The sequence below is a fragment of the Vicia villosa genome, linkage group LG7 (assembly GCF_029867415.1).
Source record: "Vicia villosa cultivar HV-30 ecotype Madison, WI linkage group LG7, Vvil1.0, whole genome shotgun sequence".
In the NCBI taxonomy this organism is placed as follows: Eukaryota; Viridiplantae; Streptophyta; class Magnoliopsida; order Fabales; family Fabaceae; genus Vicia; species Vicia villosa.
Genome location: NC_081186.1, coordinates 81798490 through 81817871, shown reverse-complemented (window position 1 = coordinate 81817871; position 19382 = coordinate 81798490). Strand labels below are relative to the sequence as shown.

The window sequence follows — 19382 nt, the reverse complement described above, 5'->3', positions numbered from 1 at the left end:
TCAGCTTTTTGGGTGTTATGGTTCGGTGGTGGAGGTGGCGATTTCACCAAGGAGGAATTCTTTTGGGAAACGATTTGGCTTTGCTCGGTTTGTGGAGGTAATCGACGGTAGACTCTTAGCTGTGCGTCTGGACAATATAATTATTGGTGGTAAGAAAATACATGTCAATTTGCCAAGATTCAAAAGGGATTCTTACAGGAGAGTTAAGGGTCATGGGGAGCCTGTGTTGGGCAAGATTGGGGTTCCACGAAATAGGTTTCACCCTGCCAGTAATGGAATTCCAAGGTCTGAGGCTCGGAAGGGCCACTCTTATGCTGAGGTCGTGGGAGGGAGTCATCAGGATAACGATTCGAAAGTATCGGAGAACATGTTGGTGCTTCAATCATCGGAAGCCTTAAGAGGCCGGTTGGAGAGAGCTTTTGTGGGCAAAGTTCGTATTCCGGGATCGGCTCATATCATCCAAACTCAATTCGAAATGGAAGGAGTTTTCGCTGTTAAAGTGTCCCCTATGGGTAGCAATTGGTGTCTGCTAGAAGAAAATGAGGAGGGCTTTATTGAAGATCTCATTGGTGAAGGAGAGGTGTGGTGGAAGACTTGGTTTTTGGAGATCAAAAAATGGGAACCTGGTGCTGTAGATCAGCATAGAGATGTGTGGATTCGGATTTACGGGATCCCTCTCCATGCTTGGAGTTCTGACTGTTTTACGGCATTGGCTGAACAATGGGGGAGATTCTTATGCATTGGTGAATCCACGGCTAAAGGAGAGGTGTTTGACGTCGCGAGAATTATGATTAACGTGCCTATTGCTTGTCTGTTTCCTGATTTTGTTCATATTAATCTTGATGGACGGGTTTTCAAGCTTTTAATTAGAGAAGATGCTCAGGGCCTGTTTAGATCTTCTCCTAAGGCACCGGCTGGTTCGCGCAATAGCAGTTCCTCTGACTCGGTAGCGGAGTGGTGGAGCGATCATGAAGGTAAGGAAGGGAGTATTCCGGACAGCATTGAACAATTTTCTGAGGAGAACTTGGAAGTGGCAAACGTTAATGTGGACGGAGTGTTACGGTCTGATACTAATGCTGTGAGGGAATTTACTACAAATATTCCGGCTGTTAAGAAGGCTCCTCTGGTAGACAATCTTGCGGTTAGAGGTATTTTTGATAAGGCCATTGAGAATGTTAGAGGCTGTTCCCAGTTATCTATTTGTGGAGTTCCGATTAGAGGAAGCAATTCTAATGAGTGCTGCGATTCTGTTTCTCACTGTGTGAGGGGCATCGAAACAGAGCTTGGCTCAGCTGTCTTGCGGTTGGATAATGTGGGGGCTGGATCGAACGGGACAGTGCTGGAGCAGATTAAGGTGGCAGGCAGTGCGGATTTTCCTGGGACAGCTTTGTCGCCTGTTTTAGTTGCCAGAGGGGAGGTGCAGGCTGAGGCGTCCCAGTCCAAGGTTGGTTGCTCAATAGAAGGTGGGGGATGTAAATCTGTAAGGAAGCAAATAAGGTACAGATTCAGGGATGAAGTGGGCAAGAAGTCTTGTAGCGGCAAGGCTGGGAATAAAGAAATCGTTACTGTTTGTGATAGGATAGAGTCTAAAAATGCTGGGCAGCGGGGCACAGTGGCTGAAGATAGTAGTGTGGGTGCATCTTCCAAGTGTTATGGTAATCAACAAGAGGAGTCAGACATAATTAGGAATAATAATAGACAATGGGATTTTCTCAAAAGGGATGTCGGAGAGAAATTATTGGAGGCGATTGTGGCATTGGGGGTGGTGGATGTGAATGGAAGGAACAATCTTGCTAGGAGAATTGTAGATTTGGGAAAGGGAACCAATATAGCATTGGAGTGTAGGAAGGAGCATAACAAAGTGTCTCAATGATTATTGGTTCTTTGAACATTAGAGGGGGAGCAAATGCGCTCAAAAGAAGGAGAATTAGTTACTTGATTAACAAAGGTTGTGCGGATATTTTCCTTTTGCAAGAAACTAAGATTTCCAATATGGTGGAGGATTATGCTAATAGTTTTTGGAGACACTCGGAGATTGGTTTTTCCTTTGCCAACTCGGAAGGTAGGTCGGGTGGTTTGATTACGATGTGGAAGAAAAACATCATGGATGTTTTGTTTAGTTTTAAGGGGGACGGGTATTTGGGGTTAAAAGTTTGTTGGAAGGAGGACTTTTATTATGTGGTTAACGTGTACTCTTCTTGTGATTTGTCTAAGAAGAAGGTTTTGTGGGAGAAATTGTTAGACTTGATGAGAATTTACTCCGATGGGGAATGGATATTAGGGGGAGACTTTAATGCTATAAAGAATGCTAGAGAACGTAAAGGGAGAGTGGGAGGGAGCTACAAGAAGGAGACGGAATTTTTTGCCGAGTTCATTCATAAGAGCTCCTTGGTGGACATTCCGTGTAAAGGGAAGAAATTTTCGTGGTATAGTGGTGATGGCAAGTCTATGAGTAGGATTGACCGTTTCTTAATTTCCAACGTGGTGGTGAATCGGTGGGACATAATTGGTCAATTGATAGGCGATAGAGATATTTCGGACCATTGTCCTATTTGGATTATGTCGGATAAATGTAATTGGGGTCCGAAACCGTTCAAATTCAATAATGAATGGTTTTCCTTCGATTCTTTTATACCTTTTGTGGAAAAGGAGTGGAAGTCTTTGAAAGTGGAAGGAAGACCCGATTTTGTTTTGAAAGAGAAACTCCGGATTCTAAAAGATATACTCAAAAAGTGGAATAAGGAAGTCTTCGGTAAGATCGATTTGGATATAGATAAAGGGCGCATTTGAAAAACCCCCCTGCCATATAGGGCGCATTTGAAAAACCCCCCTGCAAAAAAAAAAGTTGCAAGAATTCCCCTAACATTTCAAAATTCTCTCATTTTTTACCTTCATCCCATCCAGTCAGCAAAAAAGCTGACGTGGCTTGTATTTTTTTTATTTTTTATTTTTTTTTAATGACGTGGATGCCCAGGTGGCTTTTTATTTTATTTATTTGTTAATTTTAATGCCACATGTATTTTATATTATTTTTATTTTTGATTAATATAAGGTTAATATAAGAATACATGTTAAAAATATGTTGTAGGTGGGAGTTGAACCCACTCCCTTCAACTACAAGGTACAGCGCCTGCCCACTAAGCTAAGAGATCCAACTTGTTATATGTTTGTATTTAATTAATAATTATATACAACTATTATATACGATTTAATGTAACTTTTTTAATATATATATTATATACTGCATATTAATTTACATAACTTTTTTTAATACTATACTTTAATAAAAAATAATATACTATTTAATAAATTTAACTTACTAATAACGTTATATTTAACTTAATAAATTTAATTTAAAGATTTTAAATAAATGTTTATATCTAATTTAATTTAATTTATTTTACTGTTAACAATATTAATTAATATTTGTTTATATTAATTTAATTTAGTTTATATTTTCTAATTAATATTAGTTTAATTTAATTTAACGTTTATGTTTAATTTAATTTATTTAATTTATTTAATTTATTTAATATTATTTTACTATTAACATTATATTTAAGTTAATTAATTTAATTTAAACAATTTATATTAATTTAAAAAATAACGTTAATAGTAAAATAATATTAAATAAATTAAATTAAATTAAATTAATAATGTTAACACTAAAATAAATTAAATTAGATATAAACATTTATATAAAATCTTTAAATTAAATTTATTAAGTTAAATATAACGTTAAAAGTAAAGTAACATTAATTAAATTAAATTACGTATAAACATTAAATTTAATTAAACTAATATTAATTAGAAAATATAAACTAAAATTTAAATTAATATAAAAAAATATTAATTAATAATGTTAACAGTAAAATATAAACTAAAATAGTATTAATTATAAAATATAAATATTGAACAAAACAAATGCAGTATTAGTTAATACCATTCAAATGCAGTATGCTATTAATACCATTAAAAGTAATTATTGAACAAGATAAACCACTTGGCTTAGTGGTTAGGCGCTAGGCTTTCAAATGGAAGGGAGTGGGTTCAACTCCCACTTCCAACAAATTTTGATTATTTGAAATGTTTTGACATATGAACAAAAAATTAATATAATATTAATTGCATACGTGGCATTATAAGTAATCATAAAATAAAATAAAAAGCCACCTGGGCATCCACATCATTAAAAAAAAATAAAAAATAAAAAAAATACAAGCCACGTCAGCTTTTTTGCTGACTGGATGGGATGAAAAAAATGAGAGAATTTTGAAATGTTAGGGGAATTCTTGCAACTTTTTTTTTTTGCAGGGGGGTTTTTCAAATGCGCCCTATATGGCAGGGGGCAAAATAGGTATTAACCCTATATATATATATATATATATATATATATATATATATATATATATATATATATATATATATATATATATATATATATATATATATATATATATATATATATATCCGTAGACCAATTATTAATAGAGATAATCATCCAAATTCATGTCTCTTGCCTAACTCTCTAAATCCATGTCTCTCATTTTGTTGCTTTGCTTTGCCTAACTATCTAGATTCTTGTCTAAATTCATGTCTCTAGCTCATTTTATTGCTTTGCTTTGCCTAACTCTCTAAATTTTTGTCTAAATCCATGTCTCTCATTTTGTTGCTTTGCTTTGCCTAACTCTCTAATGAATTGTATCTTTTGTTTAGTTTAATTTAATGTGGTGGAACCGACAAACTTAGATAGTGACAAATAAAAAGTTAACATGTTCACTATTATGATTAGTTATATTGAGTGTGGATGTTAAAGGATAAGAAGAAATTATGTGGTATTGAAAGTTTTAAAGGTGAGTGAGAACAATATTTTCTTATTAAAAATAATTTAAATGAAAAGTTAGATAAATTAATCTAGTTAAAAAAATTAAATAATGAATTAGGGGTAAAAAAAGTTAATTTAAATTTTGATACGAATTTTTTATATTTTAGAAAACAATTACTATTTTTCTTTTTTTATGTCTTTTAATATATTAATTATTAAATGATAAGTGTAATATTCTTTTTAATCCTAAAATTAACTTCATAGTTTATTTTAATTTTTAAATTTAAATAATATCTATACTTATCAATTAACTTTTTATGCTAATTTTTTTCGTCTAGTCTAATTGACAATTAAAAAATTCAAAATTCAAATATTAAATTCTTCGCTAAATAAATAAAATCGATTAATATACTATATTTTGAAGAGTTAAAAGATTAATATAGATTTTTTATAAATTTAGAAGACTTTAAATTTAACCGTACAAGACCAAAATGTATTAAATCTAGATAATATATCAATTGTTTATATTTATCATATATTTATTACATATTTTCACCTTCATTTTTTTCTTTCTTACTCTTTATTTGTAACCATATCAAGTCTAATATAGTTAACAACAGTAATGGTGTTAGTAGATATTAATAATGCTCGTTAACTTTTGAAACTTTGAGATTCTGTCGGTTAGAAAAAATTCGCGAATGGTTGCTACAGTACCGGCGTAGGGCGGCCGACGGCGTAGGGACGAAAGCTACCGTGGTTTTCTCGCGGTGGGTTTCTAGAGGCAGGTTAGGGTTAAGCATCTTCATCTCAATTTTGGTTTAAACTCCTGGCCTTAGGGTCAGGGACCTTGTTGGGGTGTTGGGTTGTTCTAGCTCTGATTTGTTCTCGAGAAGCCTCATTCTCGCTTTTCTTTTCTTTCTTTCTGCGGTGGCTCCTTTTCCTTCTTCATCTCTGTGCCTGTTTGTGTGAGTATTGTTCGTATTTCTCGATGTATCGTGGTGGATGGACTGAGGTTTCCTATAAGAAACGGTTCGCCCCGAAATGGGACACTTTTCCTTTTGGTGGTCGTAATCGTAACCCGTCTGCCTCGCTAGGGGAAGTTACTTCTTTGTTCGTGTCGGATTTTCCAGAAGGGACAACAGCTAAGGATTTGTTTCAGCTTTTTGGGTGTTATGGTTCGGTGGTGGAGGTGGCGATTTCACCAAGGAGGAATTCTTTTGGGAAACGATTTGGCTTTGCTCGGTTTGTGGAGGTAATCGACGGTAGACTCTTAGCTGTGCGTCTGGACAATATAATTATTGGTGGTAAGAAAATACATGTCAATTTGCCAAGATTCAAAAGGGATTCTTACAGGAGAGTTAAGGGTCATGGGGAGCCTGTGTTGGGCAAGATTGGGGTTCCACGAAATAGGTTTCACCCTGCCAGTAATGGAATTCCAAGGTCTGAGGCTCGGAAGGGCCACTCTTATGCTGAGGTCGTGGGAGGGAGTCATCAGGATAACGATTCGAAAGTATCGGAGAACATGTTGGTGCTTCAATCATCGGAAGCCTTAAGAGGCCGGTTGGAGAGAGCTTTTGTGGGCAAAGTTCGTATTCCGGGATCGGCTCATATCATCCAAACTCAATTCGAAATGGAAGGAGTTTTCGCTGTTAAAGTGTCCCCTATGGGTAGCAATTGGTGTCTGCTAGAAGAAAATGAGGAGGGCTTTATTGAAGATCTCATTGGTGAAGGAGAGGTGTGGTGGAAGACTTGGTTTTTGGAGATCAAAAAATGGGAACCTGGTGCTGTAGATCAGCATAGAGATGTGTGGATTCGGATTTACGGGATCCCTCTCCATGCTTGGAGTTCTGACTGTTTTACGGCATTGGCTGAACAATGGGGGAGATTCTTATGCATTGGTGAATCCACGGCTAAAGGAGAGGTGTTTGACGTCGCGAGAATTATGATTAACGTGCCTATTGCTTGTCTGTTTCCTGATTTTGTTCATATTAATCTTGATGGACGGGTTTTCAAGCTTTTAATTAGAGAAGATGCTCAGGGCCTGTTTAGATCTTCTCCTAAGGCACCGGCTGGTTCGCGCAATAGCAGTTCCTCTGACTCGGTAGCGGAGTGGTGGAGCGATCATGAAGGTAAGGAAGGGAGTATTCCGGACAGCATTGAACAATTTTCTGAGGAGAACTTGGAAGTGGCAAACGTTAATGTGGACGGAGTGTTACGGTCTGATACTAATGCTGTGAGGGAATTTACTACAAATATTCCGGCTGTTAAGAAGGCTCCTCTGGTAGACAATCTTGCGGTTAGAGGTATTTTTGATAAGGCCATTGAGAATGTTAGAGGCTGTTCCCAGTTATCTATTTGTGGAGTTCCGATTAGAGGAAGCAATTCTAATGAGTGCTGCGATTCTGTTTCTCACTGTGTGAGGGGCATCGAAACAGAGCTTGGCTCAGCTGTCTTGCGGTTGGATAATGTGGGGGCTGGATCGAACGGGACAGTGCTGGAGCAGATTAAGGTGGCAGGCAGTGCGGATTTTCCTGGGACAGCTTTGTCGCCTGTTTTAGTTGCCAGAGGGGAGGTGCAGGCTGAGGCGTCCCAGTCCAAGGTTGGTTGCTCAATAGAAGGTGGGGGATGTAAATCTGTAAGGAAGCAAATAAGGTACAGATTCAGGGATGAAGTGGGCAAGAAGTCTTGTAGCGGCAAGGCTGGGAATAAAGAAATCGTTACTGTTTGTGATAGGATAGAGTCTAAAAATGCTGGGCAGCGGGGCACAGTGGCTGAAGATAGTAGTGTGGGTGCATCTTCCAAGTGTTATGGTAATCAACAAGAGGAGTCAGACATAATTAGGAATAATAATAGACAATGGGATTTTCTCAAAAGGGATGTCGGAGAGAAATTATTGGAGGCGATTGTGGCATTGGGGGTGGTGGATGTGAATGGAAGGAACAATCTTGCTAGGAGAATTGTAGATTTGGGAAAGGGAACCAATATAGCATTGGAGTGTAGGAAGGAGCATAACAAAGTGTCTCAATGATTATTGGTTCTTTGAACATTAGAGGGGGAGCAAATGCGCTCAAAAGAAGGAGAATTAGTTACTTGATTAACAAAGGTTGTGCGGATATTTTCCTTTTGCAAGAAACTAAGATTTCCAATATGGTGGAGGATTATGCTAATAGTTTTTGGAGACACTCGGAGATTGGTTTTTCCTTTGCCAACTCGGAAGGTAGGTCGGGTGGTTTGATTACGATGTGGAAGAAAAACATCATGGATGTTTTGTTTAGTTTTAAGGGGGACGGGTATTTGGGGTTAAAAGTTTGTTGGAAGGAGGACTTTTATTATGTGGTTAACGTGTACTCTTCTTGTGATTTGTCTAAGAAGAAGGTTTTATGGGAGAAATTGTTAGACTTGATGAGAATTTACTCCGATGGGGAATGGATATAAGGGGGAGACTTTAATGCTATAAAGAATGCTAGAGAACGTAAAGGGAGAGTGGGAGGGAGCTACAAGAAGGAGACGGAATTTTTTGCCGAGTTCATTCATAAGAGCTCCTTGGTGGACATTCCGTGTAAAGGGAAGAAATTTTCGTGGTATAGTGGTGATGGCAAGTCTATGAGTAGGATTGACCGTTTCTTAATTTCCAACATGGTGGTGAATCGGTGGGACATAATTGGTCAATTGATAGGCGATAGAGATATTTCAGACCATTGTCCTATTTGGATTATGTCGGATAAATGTAATTGGGGTCCGAAACCGTTCAAATTAAATAATGAATGGTTTTCCTTCGATTCTTTTATACCTTTTGTGGAAAAGGAGTGGAAGTCTTTGAAAGTGGAAGGAAGACCCGATTTTGTTTTGAAAGAGAAACTCCGGATTCTAAAAGATATACTCAAAAAGTGGAATAAGGAAGTCTTCGGTAAGATCGATTTGGATATAGATAAAGGGCGCATTTGAAAAACCCCCCTGTCATATAGGGCGCATTTGAAAAACCCCCCTGCAAAAAAAAAAGTTGCAAGAATTCCCCTAACGTTTCAAAATTCTCTCATTTTTTACCTTCATCCCATCCAGTCAGCAAAAAAGCTGACGTGGCTTGTATTTTTTTTATTTTTTATTTTTTTTAATGACGTGGATGCCCAGGTGGCTTTTTATTTTATTTATTTGTTAATTTTAATGCCACATGTATTTTATATTATTTTTATTTTTGATTAATATAAGGTTAATATAAGAATACATGTTAAAAATATGTTGTAGGTGGGAGTTGAACCCACTCCCTTCAACTACAAGGTACAGCGCCTGCCCACTAAGCTAAGAGATCCAACTTGTTATATGTTTGTATTTAATTAATAATTATATACAACTATTATATACGATTTAATGTAACTTTTTTAATATATATATTATATACTGCATATTAATTTACATAACTTTTTTTAATACTATACTTTAATAAAAAATAATATACTATTTAATAAATTTAACTTACTAATAACGTTATATTTAACTTAATAAATTTAATTTAAAGATTTTAAATAAATGTTTATATCTAATTTAATTTAATTTATTTTACTGTTAACAATATTAATTAATATTTGTTTATATTAATTTAATTTAGTTTATATTTTCTAATTAATATTAGTTTAATTTAATTTAACGTTTATGTTTAATTTAATTTATTTAAGTTATTTAATTTATTTAATATTATTTTAGTGTTAACATTATATTTAAGTTAATTAATTTAATTTAAACAATTTATATTAATTTAAAAAATAACGTTAATAGTAAAATAATATTAAATAAATTAAATTAAATTAAATTAATAATGTTAACACTAAAATAAATTAAATTAGATATAAACATTTATATAAAATCTTTAAATTAAATTTATTAAGTTAAATATAACGTTAAATGTAACACCCCACACATATTTGTCTAGAATAATATGCATAAAGTATTATATATGGTTCATAAGACAACAAATACATAATGTTTTGCAGCGGAAAGTAGAAGTGTACGAATACAAAAGCCGAATGTATCATGGCCAAAATACAAGTACATCATAATAGTACATGTCCAAATTACATAAACTAGCAAGCACGACAAGAACTAAAAGAAACATCCAAGCATCGCCAAGAGATCTAATCCATCTTTCCCTTACCGCGATCTTGTCTCGAACCGCCTGAAAAAATATAATTGGAATGGGATGAGATTACTAAATCTCAGTGAGTCCGCCTATCCTACTAGTCCACTCGGATCTAAAGGGTACAAATACAAAGCAAATAATCAATTCACCCGCCATTGGATGAATAATGAAAATATACAATTATATAAGCAACCAAGTATGCAAAACCCGCATCCATATACGGGGAATCCAGAAACGCGTTAATGCCTCGACTAGGTTATAAAAACACACCCTCGATGAATCACGCCCATGCCTATCGTCAAGAGACTTGTACAAGCACACCGCAAGATGATTAGATGGGTTCGCACAAGCCTAAACGGCCGCGAGATGACCTTAGCCTAATTGGCGTCATTGTCCCATTAACCATCTTCACGCACATGTGTTAACACCGAGTACAATACGCCATATTGACACATGGGTCCATCGGGCGAAAGCCTAGTGATGTAGCCTACATGGCACCACTAGAGATGGTTTACCTGTCATGCGTAGGCCTACTTGGCCGCATAACGCCACCATACCGAGCACGTAAGTGTGTTAACGCCAAGTGGGAAATGCCTCAAGACCCTCACAAGCACACTGCAACGGTAGCTCAGGTGTGAGCCCAAGATCACAAGATCGGGGCTGTCCCATTGGTCACAAAGCCCGGGATGTAACGCAACCTAGCCCCCGGCCCGTTTCGATTCAAGCATACACACACATCAATCTCCAAATCACACAAGCACACAAAATCCCAATTGTTTAACCGAAACAATGGGCATCAACAATATATTCATGTCTCATCGCAATATGGCAATCACATTTAAACATAATGTAGCAAATAAGTGCAATTAGATTAATCCACTCTAATCATGCATAATTCACATATTAAAGTTAGCACATCCATGATCATATATGACATTAGCATGTTCAAATACCAATTAAACAAGACTCACACGGCTAAAGAGACACTCGGTTCCCTATACGGAACGGAACTGTTCTCGGGGGAAATAGTCACACACAATTTCACTCGACGAGACACACTAAGTGGGTTCAAGTATGATTAAATCAAATATTCTGGTTTGGGGACCAATTCTATTAGAAAGTACACGTCTCTAGCTTTCCAACGATATAAAGTTTGCGCAATTCCGATACCCGAGCCAAAAGTTATGAATTTCTAAAGTTTGCTGAATTTTTCCCTTTTAACCCAGTGTAACGGGTTACGCCAAATCCGTAACCGGTTACGGGCACGAAAAATAGCCCAGAATTGCATTTTCAGCAGCGTAACCGGTTACACCAACACCCGTAACCGGTTACACTGTACCAGAATCATTTTTCTGCATTTTAAGGGTTCTATAACAGTCCCAAATGCTCTATAATGAATCCCCTGCATCCTACATATAGTTCTAACGAATTTCTAACATATAATATAATCAGAACCACCAGCATGCAAGAATTAACATGAAAATTAGCATATTTAGCATCACATGTTTATCAATTATCTCACAATCCCTAAGCCCCAATCATAACCCTCACATGCAACCCCAAAGCATCTAACTAAGGACTCACCTTAGTAGTTGAAGAAGATGATGATGATGCTGAAAGCAAGATGGAGATGATGATGGAAGCAAGGTTTTGGGACAGAATCTGTTGCATGCAAGTGAGCTTGGACCAAGTGTTGGAACTTTCTCCTCTTCCTCTCCCTTTCCACGTTTTGTCTCTTCTTCCTCTACTAAACAAAATTCTGGTTTTTGGAAAGAAGAGAATGATCAACCAAACATGTCCCAAGTTATATTTAAGGGTGAAAATACCATTATGCCCCTCCTATTGCCACTAATAGGTTTAGTTAACCCCATAAACCAATTAGTAGAAATATATATCATATTCATCCATCTTATTTTATACTAATTACATTAGTAATAATAACGATCGAATAAATATAATACCGGGTATTACATTCTCCCCCCCTTAAATAGAATTCGTCCTCGAATTCGAAAACTTACCAAAACAAGTGAGGATAGGATTCCCGCATCTCTGACTCAAGCTCCCACGTAGCTTCCTCAGGACGCGTCTCATCCCACATCACCTTCACGATAGGTATCTCCTTACTCCGTAGGGACTTGCTAGCACGCTCTAAGATACGGTAAGGTTGAGGATCGTAGGAAAGATCTGGTTCTACTTCAACAGAATCCGGAAGAATAGGATGAAAAGTATCGGGCACGAACTTCCGGAGCTGAGATACGTGGAATACGTCATGCAGCCCGGATAGTGAAGGTGGTAATGCCAACTGATAAGCCACCTCACCTACCTGACTCATAATCTGATACGGTCCCACATATCTCGGACTGAGTTTACGCGTCTTGAACGGTCCTCCCAACCTCAATCTTGGAGTAACCTTCAAAAACACATGATCACCAACTTCAAATTCTAACGGTCTCCTCCGCTTGTCCGCATAATTCTTCTGTCGGTCTTGGGCTTTCTTAAGATTATCTTGGATCATCTTAACTTTCTCGGTAGTTTCTTGTATAATCTCCGGTCCAAGAATACTTTTCTCCCCTACTTCGGCCCAACATAGTGGTGATCGACATTTTCTCCCATATAGAGCTTCATAGGGAGCCATACCCAAACTAGCATGGTAACTGTTATTATATGCGAACTCCACTAACGGCAAATGATCCTTCCAACTCCCACCTTCTTCTAAAATACAAGCTCTCAACATATCTTCTATTGTTTGGATTGTCCTCTCTGTCTGTCCATCGGATTGAGGATGGTTAGACGTACTCATATCCAGTCTAGTCCCCAATTCCTTATGAAATATCTTCCAAAATCTCGAAGTGAACTTTGGATCACGATCGGACACTATACTAGATGGCACGCCATGCAACCGTACAATCTCTGCTATGAAAAGCCTCGCGAGATGAATCACCTTATGAGTGGTCTTTACAGGTAAAAAGTGAGCAGACTTAGTCAACCTGTCCACTATTACCCATATAGAATCATGTCCGCCTCGAGTACGAGGTAATCCCACAATGAAATCCATGGAGATAGAATCCCATTTCCACACCGGTATCTCCAGTGGTTGCAACATCCCTCCTGGCCTCTGATGTTCAATCTTAACTTGCTGGCAAACGGAACATCGTGCTACGTACTCCACAATCTCCTTCTTCATTCCCGGCCACCAAAAGTCTTTCTTCAAGTCTTGATACATTTTGGTCGATCCAGGATGAATAGAAAATCTACTCTTGTGTGCTTCATCAAGAATCAAACGCTTCAATTCAGAATCATCCGGTATGCACATTCTCTGCCTAAACAAGATCACTCCATCAGGTGCTCTAGAGAAATCAGACATGCTTATGCTCGCTTGCAATCGTCCATCACGTCCTTGTGATATCCGAATTCTTTCCCGCAGTTCATTCTGGATGCTCAAGTTACTAATCAACACACCATTGGGCGTCCATTCGAACTGGAGGTTAAGATTTCAAAACTTTTCCAACAATCCATACTCTAACATCATCAATTCCGCGACTCTAAATTCCTTCCTACTTAAGGCATCTGCCACTTTGTTAGCCTTTCCTGGATGATACTTCAATTCAAAGTCATAATCTTTAAGATACTCCATCCATCTCCTTTGTCGCATATTCAACTCCTTCTGGTCGAAAAGATATCTTAAGCTTTTATGATCACTGAACATCTCAAAGTGAACACCATATAGGTAATGTCGCCACACTTTGAGTGCAAAAACTATTGCAGCAAGCTCAAGATCGTGGGTTGGGTAATTCTCTTCGTGAGATCTCAACTGCCGAGAGGCATATGCTACCACCTGACCATCTTGCATCAACACTCCGCCTAAACCTTTCTTAGAAGCATCGCAAAACACTTCATATGACCGGTTTGGGTCTGGAATCACTAACACAGGTGCAGTAGTCAACTTCTTCTTAAGTTTCTGGAAACTCTGCTCACACTCGGAATTCCATTCAAAAGCAACCTCCTTTCGCGTAAGCTTTGTCAACGGTAAGGCTAACTTAGCAAACCCCATAATAAATCTCCGGTAATAGCCTGCCAAACCTAAGAAGCTTCTGACTTCAGTCACACTCTTTGGCCTATCCCAATTCACCACCGCTTCCACTTTAGAAGGATCCACTGCCACGCCTCCTCCTGAGATGACGTGACCGAGGAAACTTACTTCGGATAGCCAAAATTCACACTTACTGAACTTGGCATACAATTGCTTCTCTCGAAGAGTAGATAATATAATTCGCAAATGCTCTTCATGATCCTCGGGGGTACGAGAATACACCAGAATATCATCAATGAAAATCACTACAAACTGGTCCAGATATGGTTGAAAGATTCGATTCATGTAATCCATGAAAACTGCCGGAGCATTAGTCACACCGAACGGCATAACTAAAAACTCGTAGTGACCATACCGGGTCCTGAATGCAGTCTTAGGTACATCTGAGCTCTTCACTCGGATTTGATGGTACCCTGACCTAAGATCAATCTTCGAGAACACACTGGCTCCTTTCAACTGATCTAGGAGGTCATCAATCCGTGGTAAAGGATATTTGTTCTTTATGGTAACTTTGTTCAGCTGACGGTAATCGATGCACAGGCGCATACTTCCGTCTTTCTTCTTTACCAAAAGAACAGGAGCTCCCCATGGAGAAACACTGGGTTGGATAAAATGCTTAGCAAGAAGCTCTTCCAATTGGCTCTTCAGTTCTCTGAGTTCAATAGGAGACATCCTATATGGAGTGATGGAAACTGGGGCTGTTCCAGGAACAAGGTCAATTGAGAATTCCGCTTCCCTTTCCGGAGGAAGAGAAGTGATATCCTCAGGGAACACATCAGGAAATTCGCACACCACCGGAATCTCCGACAATTCAACTCTCACCGAAGGTTCTTTGGAAAGAACTAAAAGAAAGGATCTTTCTTGAGAAAAGAGATAATTAACCGTGCTGATTGTACCTTCTATCAATTTGGTAATTGCATCATCGGAGGAAGTCTCTTCAGCAGGAATGAATATGGCCTTCTCCTTGCAACCAATGTACACCGAGTTAAGAGACAACCAATCCATCCCTAGAATCACATCAAGCTTCTTGAGGGGTAAACAAATTAAATCAATTGGGTAATCGCGACCATTAAAAGACACCGAGCAATCTTTACAAATCAGTCGAGCTTCCACAGTATCATCCGTTGCCGAAGAAATAATCATGGGTTCAGGTAACGGAATAACCTCCAAACCAAGTCGGTAGACGCACTCGGTGGAGATAAAAGAATGAGTGGCTCCACAATCAACTAAAACACATAAAGGTTGATTGTTAACATAACACGTACCCGCAATGAGATTGTTGTTTCCCTTGGCCTTTCTTGCATCCAGAGTGTACACACGACCTGCAGTCTTCCCAGAAGCTCTCTTCTTGGGGCAGAATCTGGATATGTGACCTGGCTCGCCACACTCGTAACAAGTCACTGAAGAGTTGGTGCACTCCCCGGTATGCTTCCTATTACACTTGCGACAATAAGTCGGTTGAGCTGATTGGTCACCATAAACCTGCTTCTTCTTTGATGGAGGGTTACGGGGCCTCAAGTGTTGAGTAGACCTTCCTTGCTCCCTAAAATTAGTGCTGTTCTGGTTCGTCTCTTCTTGAACCCTCTTCAAGCTGTTTTCGGCAACATAACATTGCCTCAAACATTCAGCATAAGTGGTGAACTCTCTTTGGGAAACACTATGAGCAATGTCGGCCCTCAAACCCATCATGAATTGATCAATCTTCCATAGTTCATCTGGGGCATAAACAGCTTGTCTGGAGTAGTCTGCCAAGTCCTCGAACTTCTCTGCATATTCTGAAACAGACATGTTGCCTTGCTTGAAGTTCTGGAATTCTCTTTCCTTCCGAGTCCTCACACTATTAGGGAAATACTTCTCCAAGAATGCCACTTTGAAGTGTTGCCAATCCTTAGGAATCTCTTGAGTGGTGAAATAAGTGGATGCAGTGTTCCACCACCTAAGAGCTGGTCCCTTCATCTTCTGAGTAGCAAAGATCACCTTCTCTTCTTCAGTACACTGAATAGCTTGAAACACCCTCTCCATACCAGCTAACCAATCATGAGCCAAGAGTGAATCAAGTCCGCCAACAAACTCTGGGGGATCCATCCTGAAGAAGGCACGAAAGTCAGGTCCAGCTGCAGCTTGAGGAACGGGAGCTTGAGTAGGAGGTTGTTGTCCCTGCATGCCTTGCATCATTTGAGCCATCATCTGGTTTTGCTGCATCATCTGCTGCATCATCTGTTGCCAAGGCACGCCTGCACTTCCGGATGGTTGCTCGGGCTCCACATTCCTTGTTCTGGGCCTTCCGGGACCTCTGCGTTGCTCAGCCATCTCCCTGTCTGTCCTACGCATGGAATCAAGTTGATCAGACTCAATGCCATAAATAAGACATAAGGAATCATACTGATTATACACATATGAGGCAGAATTGTACTGCATTATGATGCGTCTTAGCAAAGCCGAAGATCGACCTGCTCTGATACCAACTGTAACACCCCACACATATTTGTCTAGAATAATATGCATAAAGTATTATATATGGTTCATAAGACAACAAATACATAATGTTTTGCAGCGGAAAGTAGAAGTGTACGAATACAAAAGCCGAATGTATCATGGCCAAAATACAAGTACATCATAATAGTACATGTCCAAATTACATAAACTAGCAAGCACGACAAGAACTAAAAGAAACATCCAAGCATCGCCAAGAGATCTAATCCATCTTTCCCTTACCGCGATCTTGTCTCGAACCGCCTGAAAAAATATAATTGGAATGGGATGAGATTACTAAATCTCAGTGAGTCCGCCTATCCTACTAGTCCACTCGGATCTAAAGGGAACATACTAAAAATGAACGAATCCACCATTGATTCGGGGTTATTCTTACTTCCGGTACAAATACAAAGCAAATAATCAATTCACCCGCCATTGGATGAATAATGAAAATATACAATTATATAAGCAACCAAGTATGCAAAACCCGCATCCATATACGGGGAATCCAGAAACGCGTTAATGCCTCGACTAGGTTATAAAAACACACCCTCGATGAATCACGCCCATGCCTATCGTCAAGAGACTTGTACAAGCACACCGCAAGATGATTAGATGGGTTCGCACAAGCCTAAACGGCCGCGAGATGACCTTAGCCTAATTGGCGTCATTGTCCCATTAACCATCTTCACGCACATGTGTTAACACCGAGTACAATACGCCATATTGACACATGGGTCCATCGGGCGAAAGCCTAGTGATGTAGCCTACATGGCACCACTAGAGATGGTTTACCTGTCATGCGTAGGCCTACTTGGCCGCATAACGCCACCATACCGAGCACGCAAGTGTGTTAACGCCAAGTGGGAAATGCCTCAAGACCCTCACTGTCATACCCCAATTTTTGACCTAAGATACCACCTCATATCATTTGCATATGCATCATTTGCATCTCTAACAAATTGCATAGTTTGTGTTTGCTACTTGTGACTCAGCAGGATTTAATCAGGAAATCACTCATCAGTACAAGTAACAATCAATTAGGGTTTTGTTCTCCCTTCATCTCAAAGAATCATCTTCATCAACAATCAATATTTGGTCCTCAAAGATTCACTTCAACAAGCTCAACAGCTTTGAATCGACTGAATTAGGGTTTTGACTGAAGACATCACACTCCTGACTTTTGCTCAGAGTTTGACCTAATGGCTTGGAACATGATATCAAGACCTCAAGTACATCATTTTGACCTAATCCATTGGCTCATAACATCTCCTACACAAAGATTGATCAGACAAATCCTCAGATCAAGGTTTTGAACTATTAGGGACTGAAATCAGGGATCACATTTGGGAAACCCTAAAAACCCCCAGGGAGTCAACCAAAGGTTTCAATCATCCTCAAATAATCCCTATGACAATATCCAATGAAAGTTGCATCTCAATTCAAGACCTACAGTCATCAATCTCATCAGGTCGACAATTAGGGTTTTTGACCTAATTCACTGAACAACTGACTTTTTAATCAGGACATGGTGCCACAACTCAAACCATGGCTCAATATTCTCTAATGCTTCAATATGATCCATTCATACCATTCATTTGATGAGGATAGCCTGTTTCATTTGAAATTTCCAGAAACGCGATTCGTCTGAAAAAGTCAACTGTACAAGATCACCATTGACTTTTGGGGAATTTTGGTCAACCATGACTTTTGAAGTTTTGAATCATCAATATATGATATATTAAGTCATTTGATCAAGAAAAATCAAGAAAATCAATCAAGAATCAAAAAGTCAAAAGTTTGACTTTCATACTTAGAAAAATTTCTAAGTGTTTTTCAATGGTTTTTTCCAAACTTTGAAGGGGAATAACTCAAAATTTCACCTACAAACTGAAAAAAACTTCCAACATGAAAGTTGTAGATTTTGATCCAATAAACAACTTTGACACATATAAATTTTTTCCATAAGATCAACCATTTAAGAGATATGGAGCTTCAAAGTTGGTACTTTTGGAAAATTTCACTTAAAACTTCATTTTTCTCAAAGTTCATGGATCTTTTTCACCCACTTCCTTAAGGATCTTGAAGAAACTTTCAACTAAGGTTTTGAAGTGTGTAATATGAGCTTTCCAAAATGTCCAAAAGCATGAAAAAATATGGAGTGTAGCCATGGTTTTGAATTTTGCAATTAGAGGTCATTAAGCATGAAATTTCAAGCCATTTTCACTAAGTTTCTATACTACATGGCCAATGATCCAAGTGATGACACACCAATGCAATAATTGATAGATATTTTCTGGTTTAGGATCAGATAGGAAAGAGATAAGAAGCTTAGAAAAATAACCATGGTTAAGTCACTTTTAACCATATGCATTTAATGGCAAGATTCCTTTCTATCTCCAAATGCCAAATCACCATTCTTTGGGCAACTTGCAAAGTTCTGAGTTCAGAACTCATGGCCTATAAATAGAGGTTCAAATCACTTCCAAATACACACCAAAACCTCACAATTATAGGTTTTCTCTCTTCTTTCTTGAATTACAAGTCATGTGTTTCAAAGGGAGGTAGAAAACTCAACCTCCAAACCTTGCAAGTTCTGACCAAAGTGATGCTTCCCACAAATCATAAACATCACATATGATGTGTTTGAACCATCCATACACCCCAAAAACACTTAAAACTCAAAATCACTACCTCACTTTCCAAATATGCATAACATGAGACTTATCATGCCAATTTTTATCCAGGCCCATATCTGTCCAAACTAATCATCCAAACACCATCCATGTACCATGTATGAACTATCCCAATCATCATACATGATCTGAAACATCAAAATCAACTAACTTGATCCTCACTTG

At 38.3% G+C, this 19382-nt stretch overlaps 1 protein-coding gene across 1 annotated transcript; it reads right to left on the bottom strand.

Moving 5' to 3' along the window:
* Positions 1–9782: 9782 nt before the first annotated feature.
* On the bottom strand, positions 9783–16381 carry LOC131617601 (uncharacterized). Its single transcript, XM_058888865.1, has 2 exons — positions 15312–16381; positions 9783–9992 (listed from the first exon to the last, which is right to left on the bottom strand). The coding sequence occupies exons 1-2, from the start codon at positions 16375–16377 to the stop codon at positions 9952–9954; spliced, it is 1107 nt and encodes a 368-aa protein (XP_058744848.1). The 5' UTR covers positions 16378–16381; the 3' UTR covers positions 9783–9951.
* Positions 16382–19382: the final 3001 nt, after the last annotated feature.

Coding starts and splice junctions, on each gene's coding strand:
- LOC131617601 (XM_058888865.1), bottom strand. CDS start 16,377: ATGCGTAGGACAGACAGGGAGATGGCTGAGCAACGCAGAGGTCCCGGA. Junction 9,993..15,311: donor AAACAACAATCTCATTGCGG/GTACGTGTTATG, acceptor ATATTTTTTCAG/GCGGTTCGAGACAAGATCGC.